General features: G+C 35.3%; 1 protein-coding gene across 1 annotated transcript; it reads right to left on the bottom strand.

Annotated features, from left to right (window-relative positions):
- LOC107615536 lies at positions 8,191-10,067 on the bottom strand. The gene is made up of 2 exons (XM_016317591.2): positions 9,997-10,067; positions 8,191-9,845 (listed from the first exon to the last, which is right to left on the bottom strand). Exon 2 carries the CDS (start codon positions 9,841-9,843, stop codon positions 9,025-9,027), a length of 819 nt encoding a protein of 272 aa, XP_016173077.1. The 5' UTR covers positions 9,844-9,845; positions 9,997-10,067; the 3' UTR covers positions 8,191-9,024.

Raw genomic sequence — 12,625 nt, 5'->3', positions numbered from 1 at the left:
TGGACTTTTCATTGGGCCGACCTATATGAATGAGGGCACCAATCCATGGTAAACAATTAAAAATGTAGAAAACCTATTTTTGCAATAAATACAGAGCATGTAGTCACTTTTGAAATAAATCTTACCAATCGAGGTGATACCGAAAAGTAAAAAACAACCCTTAAAATCGTTTCTTTTTACATAGAGTGCTAGAGGCGCCAGGAAAGCCTCTTTTAAACTGTCACTTTTTAAAACTTACCGTGAAAATGGAAATGAAAGCCATTGTATATTCAACGAGAGAAAGAGAGATGATAAGTTTTAACATGCGCGCATCCAAATGAGGCATGTAGGACGTCTCATACTTTATGTGATGTTGACAGGCAGAGTGCGTGACACGTGTATCAGTGTGTCAGATTCACGTGTTAATTATGACTTTTGATTTGTTCAAACTAGTAAATATGTAATTTTAAATTTGTCACTAATTTTGGGAAACAAACATAAATATGCATGGTGTGTTGGGCAAATTTTTAAATGTTCGTTTCGTTTAAAATGGGCAGTCAATCAGGTCTTTGGTGTTGTTCTTGCAAAAATTTTTGTTTTTCTTCAAAAGATGAATGCTGAAAAAAAATTTGTTCATCAACGATGTTGGATTTAAACAAAAAAAAACAATGCAAAAATTTTAAGGTGATTTTCTAAAAAGTTAATTTTGTATATGATTTTCTAAATATAATTTAATACTATTAAAAAAGTAGATATTTATTATGTAAACAAATAAATACACAAAAAGATCGTAGAGGACAAAAGTCCCAATCGACTAAGAAGACTAGGATCTCCGTAGATGAAAAAATTAAATAATAAGATTTTTAGTTATTATTTTTATGTGAAAGAGTTTAATTTATTACGAATAATTAATTTTAATATTCGTTATCTAAAATTTAAAACGATATAACTTGTATAGTTTTGATTAGATAATTCATTTTTATGCGTGCTATTTTAAAATAATATTTTAATAGATTTAAACTTTTTACTAGACCGGCCTATATGAACGAGGGTAGTAATCTATGGTAAACAATTAGAAATTTAAAAATCCTATTTATGCAATAAATACAAAACATGTAATCACTTTTGAAATAAATTTTACCAACTGAGGTGATATCAAAAAGCAAAAGAAACCCTTAAAACCATTTCTTTTTATGCCAGAGTGCCAAAGGCATTGGTGCACGAAATTGTGATCATACTTTTCACAACTTCGCACAACTAACCAACAAGTGCACTGGGTCGTCCAAGTAATACCTTACGTGAGTAAGGGTCGATCCCACGGATATTGTCAGCTTGAAACAAGCTATGGTTATCTTGTAAATCTTAGTCAGGAGATTAATGATTAAATTGATTTTGTTTATGAAAAGTAAATAACATGAAATAAATGGTACTTGTGATTCAGTAATGAGGAACAGGTTGAGGTTCCGGAGATGCTCTGTCACCTGAATCTCTGCTTTCCTACTGTCTTCTTCTCCAAACACGCATGGCTTCCTTCAATGGCAGGCTGTATGATCCTCTCGGATGAAAAATACCAGGTACGATTTCTGCACAGCTAATCAACTGTCGGATGTCTCGTCTCGGAAAAAAAATACCAGGTACAGCTACCGCACGGCTAATCATCTGTCGGTTCTCACTAGCGTCGAAATAGGATCTCTCTATCCTTTTGCACACTGTCACTGCGCCCAACATTCGCGAGTTTGAAGCTCGTCACAGTCATCCCCTCTCCGATCCTACTCGGAATACCACAGACAAGGTTTAGACTTTCCGGATCCCAAGAATGCTACCAATTGGTTCTAGCCTCTACCACGAAGGTTCTGATCTCACGGACTCGATCCATGAATCAGATCCCCAAGAGATACGCACTCAAGCTGTCGCCCAATGACTACGTTGAGCTCAGATAAAATGGGAGTGGTTGTCAGGCACGCGTTCATAGTGTTGAGAATAATGATGAGTGTCACGGATCATCAGATTCTCTATATTGAAGTACGAGTGAGTTTCTAGAATAGAATCAAGCGTAATTGAATAGAAAACAGTAGTAATTGTATTAATCTATTGAAACACAGCATAGCTCCTCACCCCCACCTATGAGGTTTAGAGACTCATGCCGTAGAAGATACAATAAGAAGTGTAAAATGTCATGAGTTGTAAACTGAATCTCTAAAAGTAGTTTTTATACTAAACTAGTAACTTAGGTTTACAGAAAATGAGTAACTAAGTGCAGACAGTGCAGAAATCCACTTTCGAGATCCACTTGGGGAGTTTTTGGGCTGAGCTCTCAAGATTTCACGTGCATATGCCTCAAGTTGGAGTTAAACGCCACCCTGGGTGCCAAATGGGCGTTTAACGCCAAGAATTATGCCAGTTCTGGCATTTTACGCCAGAGAGTTTTTGGTTGGCTTTCAACGCCAGTTTGAGCCATTAAATCTCGGGCAAAGTATGGACTATTATATATTGCTAGAAATCCCAAGATGTCTACTTTCCAACGCAATTGAGAGCGTGCCAATTGGGCTTGTGTAACTTTAGAAAATCCACTTCGAGTGCTGGAGGGTCAGAATCCAACAACATCTGTAGTCCTTTTTCAGCCTCTGAATCAGATTTTTGCTCAGGTCCCTCAATTTCAGCCAGAAAATACCTGAAATCACAGAAAAATACACAAACTCATAGTAAAGTCTAGAAATGTGATTTTTGAATACAAACTAATAAAAATATAATAAAAAGTAACTAAAATATATTAAAAACTATGTAAAAACAATGCCAAAAAGGGTATAAATTATCCGCTCATCACAACACCAAACTTAAATTGTTGCTTGTCCTCAAGCAACTAAAATAAAATAAGATAAAAAGAAGAGAAAATAAATTCCAAACTTATCAATGAAAATTAGTTTCAATTAGATGAGCGGGAGTAGTAACTTTTTGCTTCTGAACAATTTTGGCATCTCACTTTATCCTTTGAAGTTCAGAATGATTGGCATCCATAGGAACTCAAAACTCAGATAGTGTTATTGATTTTCCTAGTTCAGTATGTTGATTCTTGAACACAGCTACTTTATGAGTCTTGGCCGTGACCCTAAGCATTTTATTTCCAGTATTACCACCAGATACATAAATGCCACAGACACATAACTAGGTGAACCTTTTCAGATTGTGACTCAGCTTTGCTAGAGTCCCCTAGTTAGAGGTGTCCAGAGCTCTTAAGCACACTCTTTTTGATTTGGACCACGACTTTAACCGCTTAGTCTCAAGCTTTTCACTTGACACCTTCACGCCACAAGCACATGGTTAGGGACAGCTTGGTTTAGCCACTTAGGCCAGGATTCTATTCCTTTGGGCCCTCCTATCCATTAATACTCAAAGTTTTGGATCTCTTTTTTTTTTCTTTGCCTTTTAGTTTAAAGGGTTATTGGCTTTTTCTGCTTGCTTTTTCCCTTTTTTTTATTTTCATTTTTTTTGCCTTTTTTTCACTCTTTTTTTCGCAAGCTTTGTTTTTTTTACTACTTTTTCTTGCTTCAAGAATCAATTTTATGATTTTTTTAGATTATCAATGACATTTCTCCTTTTTCATTATTCTTTTAAGAGCCAACAATTTTAACATTCATAAACTCCACTATAAAAAATATGCACTGTTCAAGCATTCATTCATAAAACAAAAAGTATTGCCACCACATCAAAATAATTAAACCATTTTCAAGATAGAATTCGAAATTATGCACTTCTTGTTCTTTTGCAGTTAAAAACAATTTTTATTTAAGAAAGGTGAGGAATTCATGGAATCATTCATAGCTTTAAGACATAGACTCTAAACTTTATTGATCATGGAATAAAAATAAGACATAAAATAAACATAAAAGCAGACAAATAATATTAAAAGAAAGGAAATTAAAGACATAAAAATAAATGACTCTAATACTAATGCTTATATAACTCTTAAAATAGGTTTCTAATAATAAAAGTTATCACAGAGTAAGGACTCAACAACCTTGATTTTGAGGGGTAGGTGCTCCTTCAATCTGTGGGACGTCCAACTCTTCAAGGGACAGCTTCTGACGTTTTAGCTCCTGTATTTTACGCCCTTGTTTCTCTTGTTCTATAAGTATTTTGCAAAGCATGCTGTTTTGATTCTGCTGCTCTTCTTTGAGTTGATTCACAGCTTCTTGCATCTTGGTGACAGATACTTCTAAGTGGGCCCAATAGTCAAATTGAGGAATTTCTGGGAGGAGCTCATGCGCCTCCCCCTCCCCTCTTGATGAGGTTATCTTGAATTTGAGGTCCATCCATCACTTTTTTGGTGATTGGGCGTTCAACTGTGATATATTCATCCACACCCATCTGTACCCCCGTCTCTTTGCATAACAGACTAATCAAGCTTGGGTAGGCCAATTTGGCCTCAGTGGATTCCTTGTTTGCAAACATGTAAATTTCAACAGGGATCAGCTGATGAATCTCTACCTCCTTCCCCAGCATAATACAGTGAATCATCACTTCCCTCTTGACAGTGACTTCAGATCGGTTGCTGGTTGGGAGTATAGAACGCCCAATGAAATCCAGCCAAACTCTAGCAACTAGTTTGAGATAACCTCTCTTTAGTTGGTTTGGGACACCTTTTGAATTAGTAATCCACTTGGTTCCAGGGAGGCATATGTCCTCTAGAACTTGAGCTAGCCTTTTATCCTTGGCCATTCTCCTATTAAAGGACTCTGGATCATCTTGTAGTTGAGGAAGTTTGAGAACTTCTCTCACTTTGTCAAAATAGAAGTAAATAATCTTCCCTCTGACCATAGTCCAAAAGGAGTAGAAAGCAGTTCCCTCTAATCTTTGCTTTTCTGTCATCAACAGATTTACATAAAATTCTTGGACCATATTTCTTCCAACATGTATCTCAGGATTAGCCAGGACTTCCCAGCCCCTGTTTTGAATTTGCTCTTGGATCTCCGGGTATTCATCTTCTTTCAGATTGAACCTAACTTTCGGGATCACTGATCTTCTGTACACAATTTTGAAATAATGGTCTGCATATTCTTTGGTGCAGAAGTTCTCATGCATCCAACGTGGTTTTGGATTGCTTTCTTTCTTCTCTCTTGAAGCGGTTTATCTTCCTTTGGGTGCCATGAGATTAGTTTGTTTTAACTCAGGGATCACGGAAATCACACCAAACTTAGTGATTTGCCTACCCTCAAGCAAAATAAAAAGAAAGAAGATGAATAGATGGAGAGAAGGATTCGAATGATGGAGGAAAGGGGATGGCCGAATGTATAAATAAAGGGGAGGGAGGGAATGGGTTCGAAATTTTAGAAAAAGATATGATTTGAAAGATATGATTGATAAAAGATAAACATGATATGAAAAAGAGAAGATTGTTTTCAAAATTTAGGAGATATGAAAAAGATATAAGGAAGTTAGATCTGAATTTTTGTTTATGCATCTAAGAAATAAAAGATAATATGAATGAGTTAAAAAGATTTGAAAAGAAACTGGAGATATGATTGAAAAAGATATGATTTGAAAGATATGATTGATAAAAGATATGAATGACTTTTGAAAAAGAATTGAGAAGAATTTATAAGATTATGAATTTTTGGGATTGGAAATTGAAAGATGAATATTTGTAACATTTTTATGCAGAAAATTATGAATTAAAACATGAAAATTTGAAAAAATTTGAATTGGAAACGAAATTACCTCCCCCTCTGCTGTTCTGGCGTTAAACGCCCAGAATGATAGCCATTCTGGCGTTTAACGCCCATCTGGTGGCCATTTTGGGCGTTAAACGCCAGAAATCCTTCTTTACTGGGTGTTTTTCTGAACGCCCAAAATGATACCTGATGAGCGGATAATTTATACGCTTTTTGGCATTGTTTTTACTTAGTTTTTAGTATGATTTAGTTGGTTTTTAGTATATTTTTATTAGTTTTTAATTAAAAATCACATTTCTGGACTTTACTATGAGTTTGTGTATTTTTCTGTGATTTCAGGTATTTTCTGGCTGAAATTGAGGGAGCTGAGCAAAAATCTGATTCAGGCTGAAAAAGGACTGCTGATGCTGTTGGATTCTGACCTTCCTGCACTTAAAGTAGATTTTCTGGAGCTACCAAACTTCAAATGGTGCTCTCTCAATTGCGTTGGAAAGTAGACATCCAGGGCTTTCCAGCAATATATTATAGTCCATACTTTGCTCAAGGATAGATGATGTAAACTGGCGTTCAACGCCAGTTCCATGTTGCAGTCTGGCGTCCAGCGCCAGAAACAAGTTACAAGTTGGAGTTCAACGCCAGAAACAGGTTACAACCTGGCGTTGAACGCCCAAAATAGCCCAGGCACGTGAGAAGCTTAAGTCTCAGCCCCATCACACACCAAGTGGGCCCCAGAAGTGGATTTCTGCACTATCTATCCAGGATTGAATGGCTGTGACGAGCTTCAAATTCGCGATTGTTGGGCGTAGTGACAGACGCAAAAGAATCAAGGGATTCTATTCCGACATGATCGAGAACCAACAGATGATTAGCCGTGCAGTGACAGAGCATTTGGACCATTTTCACTGAGATGACGGGAAGTAGCCATTGACAACGGTGACACCTTACATACAGCTTGCCATGGAAGGAGCCTTGCGTGTGTGAAGAGGAGTACAAGAGAAAAACTGAAATAAAGAAGACAAAGCATCTCCAAAACCCCAACATATTCTCCATCATTGCACAATAAGTATTTATATTTATGCCCTTTGACTCTTTACAATTGAAGTTGAAAAACACTGTTGTTGGCATCCTGACTAAGAATAATAAGATAACCATAGCTTGCTTCAAACCAACAATCTCCGTGGGATTCGACCCTTACTCACGTAAGGTATTACTTGGACGACCCAGTGCACTTGTTAGTGGTACTAGTTGTGAAAAGTGTGATTCACAATTCGTGCACCAATACCTTTACTGGCATTAAATACCCAGAATGGTAGCCATTCTAGCGTTTAACGCCCAAATTTTCTCTTTACTGGTGTTTTAATGCCTGTGAGCCTTTTTTTCTGTGATTCCTCTGCTTTATGTTCTGAACCTTCATATCCTTGACTTGTTCACTGAAAAGCATTAATAAACACGAACAAAAAAATTAAATGGACTTATATAATTGTTATAAACATCTAATTTTTTTTATAATGGCTGGGTTGCCTCCCAGCAAGCGCTTCTTTACTGTCTTTAGCTGGACTTTACTAAGCTTTTTAATTTAGTCTCAGTTTTGAGCATTCTTTACTGGATTTTGAGATTTTAACCAAAAACAATAATAGAAGACTCAATTTTAGTGACTCTAAACTAAAAAGATAAATTTTTCCTAATCTAAGCAACAAAATAAACCGTCAGTTGTCCAAACTCGAATAATCCCCGACAACAGTGCCAAAAACTTGGTGCACAAAATTGTGATCACACTTTTCACAACTCCGCACAACTAACCAGCAAGTGCACTGGGTCGTCCAAGTAATACCTTACATGAGTAAGGGTCGATCCCACGGAGATTGTCAGCTTGAATCAAGCTATGGTTATCTTGTAAATCTTAGTCAGGAGATTAATGATTAAATTGATTTTGTTTATGAAAAGTAAATAACATGAAATAAATGGTACTTGTGATTTAGTAATGAGGAACAGGTTGAGGTTCCAGAGATGTTCTGTCACCTGAATCTCTGCTTTTCTACTGTCTTCTTCTCCAAACACGCATGGCTTCCTTCAATGGCAGGCTGTATGATCCTCTCGGATGAAAAATATCAGGTACGATTTTTGCACGGCTAATCAACTGTCGGATGTCTCGTCTTGGATGAAAAATACCAGGTACAGCTACCGCACGGCTAATCATATGTCAGTTCTCACTAGCGTCGGAATAGCATCTCTCTATCCTTTTGCACACTGTCACTGCGCCCAACATTCGCGAGTTTGAAGTTCATCATAGTCATCCCCTCCCAGATCCTACTCGGAATACCACAGACAAGGTTTATATTTTCCGGATCCTAGGAATTCTGCCAATTAGTTCTAGCCTCTACCATGAAGGTTCTGATCTCACGGACTCGGTCCGTGAATCAGAGACCCAAGAGATACGCACTCAAGCTGTTGCCCAATGACTACGTTGAGCTCAGATAGAACGGGAGTGGTTGTCAGGCACGCGTTCATAATGTTGAGAATAATGATGAGTGTCATAGATCATCAGATTCTCTATATTGAAGTATGAGTGAGTATCTTAGAATAGAATCAAGCATGATTGAATAGAAAACAGTAGTAATTGCATTAATCCATTGAAACACAGCCGAGCTCTTCACCCCCACCTATGAGGTTTAGATACTCATGCCATAGAAGATACAATAAGAAGTGTAAAATGTCATGAGTTGTAAACTGAATCTCTACACTACAAAAAAAAGGGTTAAAATGACGGTTTTTTAAGGTAATTACGGCGGTTACAACCGCCATTATTACCGAAAATGGCACCCCCAAGAAACGCCAGAATTCTGGGCGCCATTCTGGTTATTACGGCGGTTTTCAAAAACCGCCGTAATAACCAATGGATAATACGGCGGTTTTTGGCGGTTAAAATGGTGGTTTATAACCGCCGTTTTTACCTGTATTTAATGGCATCCTTTTCGTTTAAAATGGCGTTTATAACCGCCGTTTTTACCAGGGTTTAATGGCATCCTTTTCGATTAAAATGGCATTTTTTAACTGCCGTTTTTACCAGGATATATTGACAAGATAAGTGATGTTGGCTTCATGCACTCCCATGGAGGCCGATTGTATGGAATAAGCACCACTGGCCAAACGCTATAGTTTGTACGCATAGCTCCAAAGGGGTTGAATCCATCAGCTGCAAGACCAAGACGTACATTTCGAGGATCTTCGGCAAACCTATCATGAAGTAAATCAAATGTCTTCCAAGCTTCAGAATCCCGCGGATGCCTTATCTTCGAATCTTTCTTTTCTGCCAAAGCATGCCATTGCATTGATTGAGCAGTCTTAGAACACATGAATAATCGTTGAAGTCTCGGTTTTAGTGGAAAGTATCGCAAGATCTTTGCTGGTTTCTTCTTTTTAGCATCGCTCCATTTAGATGTCTTGCATCTTTTGCATTCTTGCAAATCTTCCTCCTCCCCCAATATAATATGCAATCATTAGGGTAAGCAGGTATCTTGGTATAATTAAGCCCTAGTTTATTTATGGTTTTCTTGGCCTCATAGAATATATTTGAAATCTCTGCATTTCCAAAGGCATCTTTTAATAACTTGAGAATTTCGGTCATGGCTTTGTCGCTTATTCTATATAAGCACTTTATGTGATACAGACTAATTAAGAAAGACAATTTTGAATACTTTGTGCACCTTTCATACAATTGTTCATTGCCATCTTCTAACAACTTGTAAAATTCTACATTTTCTCCATTGTGCTCTTCATTTTCTACATTGTCTCCGTCTCCATCTTCTATGTTGTCTTCATCTCCATCTCCATCTTCATTCAAGTCAGGTCCAGCAACTCCAAACGCGTCATTGAGCATTGTTACCATTGGATGCTGAGATGTCGAATCATCTTGTACAATGTGACTAGTTTGATGAACTTGTGACCCAACTCCAACTACTTCTTCACCATGCCAATACCAAACTTTGTAGTTTTCTGGAAATGGCTTGACTATTAAATGTTCAAAAACTTTCTCTCTTGTTTGCCACTTGCCAAAACCACACACCGGACAAGGGCATTTAATCTGACGACCCGCGAGAGATCGATGCTCAAAAGCAAAATCCAAAAACTTGTTTAAACCATCTTTATACTCATGCGTGGTTCGTGGTTTTCCAATCCATGACTTATCGATTGACATGACTAAGAGGGATTACAAATAAGGATTTTAAAAAATTTATTCATTAAAAATCTATATATATTCTAAAGGCAAGAAATTTATTCTTTTATATGCAAATTAGATATTAAAAACTTAAATAGTATTTAAAAGAAAATATAAGAAAATTATAATTACCTCTTTCAAATGATAATTTCTCTTCTTTTTTCAAAGTAAAGTAGCTAGCAGCAAGAGTTGAAGAAGATCTAAAACCTATTTCACATGAAAAATTATCACCAACAGATTTATTAAAATTAAATATATAACTAATTAATGTACACGAAATTAAATATCTAACAGATTTATTAAAATTAAATGTATAATCAACTAAAAATATATGAATGTTGTATTTTTGATAATTTAGGATTAATATCAAATTATATTATTAACGGATTTGAACAATAAGAATTAATTAATACAACATTTATAAAATATAATTCATTATATATAGAGTCCTAACTTTTTATTTAGTATAATAAATAAATATACCTAATAATTTAGTATAATAAATAAATATACCTAATAAATTAAATTAAATATATAACTAATTAATGTACACGAAATCCCAAGGAAACTAGCTAGGTGGTTCACGCAAGCATGTTCATGTATATAACATATTGGCCTAACTGACATCATATATTTTAAAATTAATCAGAAGTGATCAAATTAAAAACAAAGTGACCATATTGTCCATGATGATAAAATTAATAATATAAAGAGAGATATGCAAACTGCAAAGTAACTTATATAACTTAGCATGAAAATAAACTTTATTAAACTATCCAGGAACTTTCGGTAATCTTTTCGAATGCGAATTTTCCCTCCGAGGCAGCTAATAATGATAACTTGACTGCTGATGAAGATGATTTTGATCTAAATATAGATATAAATATGTACATTATCTAAGACATGAATTTATATTCATAGAATTTCTATATACAATCTGAGATGTTCTTAATTATTAAGCTATGTATAAAGTCAATGCCCCTGCCCCAAGTAATGGAACAGTTAAAGGTAATTAAGAAGGAAATTAATGAAAACAAGCTACTAAAAATTGGAAATGATGCTGTGTGTTTACACAAAAATATATGAAAATTTGCTTCTTTTCTTTTCTTTCTTTCTAATTTTTTTCCCTCCCTACATTCATGTACTTTTAATTCTAGAAAGGTATCATTCATTGCTATGGCTTAGTTGAAGACTTGAAGGGAACAACATTATTACATTAATGTTGTATTTGGTAAGATGAAGAAATAGATAACAAATATCTACTAATGTATTTAAGCCTCTAAATATATGTTCAATTTGATTTAGTTATTTTCCCTCCCAAATCTCTTCCCCCACCAGGCCACCAAATAATGTACGATATGCCAATCTAGCTACTAACATAATTAATATTTCTAAGAAAATAAGATTGATGTAATATCGGTTAACAAAAGGGATTGGACTAGTAAACCTTATGCAACTAATCCATGAAGACTCCATTAAATTGGTCACGGTTTCTGAACTAAATATTTTGTACTGGAAAAAGGGAACCAGCTAATGCTAATTAAGGCAATAACAAATTAAAATGGTTAGTAACTTGATAAGAAAGAACACGAAGCTATTACCTTATTAAGAATCTTTCACTTTATAGGTTGCCAATTAAACCACAAGAACACAAATCCAATTAAGGCAGCTAGGCCCTGATCAATAACAAATCCAATCAGCTAGAACAAAGGAGAAACAAATATAAGACCTAATTTAAGAATGACAGAATTAACATCAAACAAATACACAAAGCATCGAATGATAAAGAATTGTGAGGAGGTACATATAGTCACTGCTAAATTAAGCGTAAGATTTAGAGGGGGGTCAAATTTAAAGCAGGAAACAAATCTAGAAAACACAAAAAAAAATACTAAAACTTAATGATTAATGAGCAAGACACACAAAGAAAACACTAAAACTTTTAGAACCAAGTCTAGCAAATATCTGATACTGACTTGTTCAGGATTCTAAAGAGCTCTTCCCTGTGTAAGTAAAAAACATTCAAATGAAATTGCTTGCAAATTAGGTACAATACTAGCCAATTTATTGAGATCTCTGTCACAAAGGACAAGCAAAAAAGATCCGATTTAAGAAAGTATTGTAGAAAAAAAATCATTAACCACTATAATTGAGACAGGTTAGTCTCTTTACAAGGTAGCTTTAATCATCAACCAATTTTGCATGGTTTTAATTAGTCCTTTGACGTAGATTTCGACCAATGCTATTAATATTATGATGTAGTCAATATCAAGATGAAGGTAAGCAATAATACTTACCGGTCGGGCTTGAACAAGAGATATCGATATGTAAACCACTAAAATAAAAAGAGAAGTTTATATTACTATACAACATTAAGCACATTAAGAATATAAATAGAAGATTTAATCTGTATTCATTTACCGTAGTAAATAGTATCCCAATTAATTCTAGTGCAGTAGGGATAATTGGTAATTTGTCAACAGCCTGTGTATAAAATTCACAAAGGCAAAAACAATATTAGAATGCTGCAAATAAGCGTAATGAGGGGGTCAAATTTAAGCGTAAGATTTAGAGGGGGTCAAATTTAAAGCAGGAAACAAATCTAGAAAACACAAAGAAAACACTAAAACTTAATGATTAATGAGCAAGACACACAAAGAAAACACTAAAACTTCCAGAACCAAGTCTAGCAAATTCACCAACTTACACACAAAGATAGCTTGTTTCTTGAACCAGCTCACTCTATCTATCAATGATTATG

Source organism: Arachis ipaensis, chromosome B09 (genome assembly GCF_000816755.2).
Source record: "Arachis ipaensis cultivar K30076 chromosome B09, Araip1.1, whole genome shotgun sequence".
In the NCBI taxonomy this organism is placed as follows: domain Eukaryota; kingdom Viridiplantae; phylum Streptophyta; class Magnoliopsida; order Fabales; family Fabaceae; genus Arachis; species Arachis ipaensis.
Note: the sequence above shows the minus strand (reverse complement) of the source record. Positions and strands in the feature narration are given on the sequence as shown.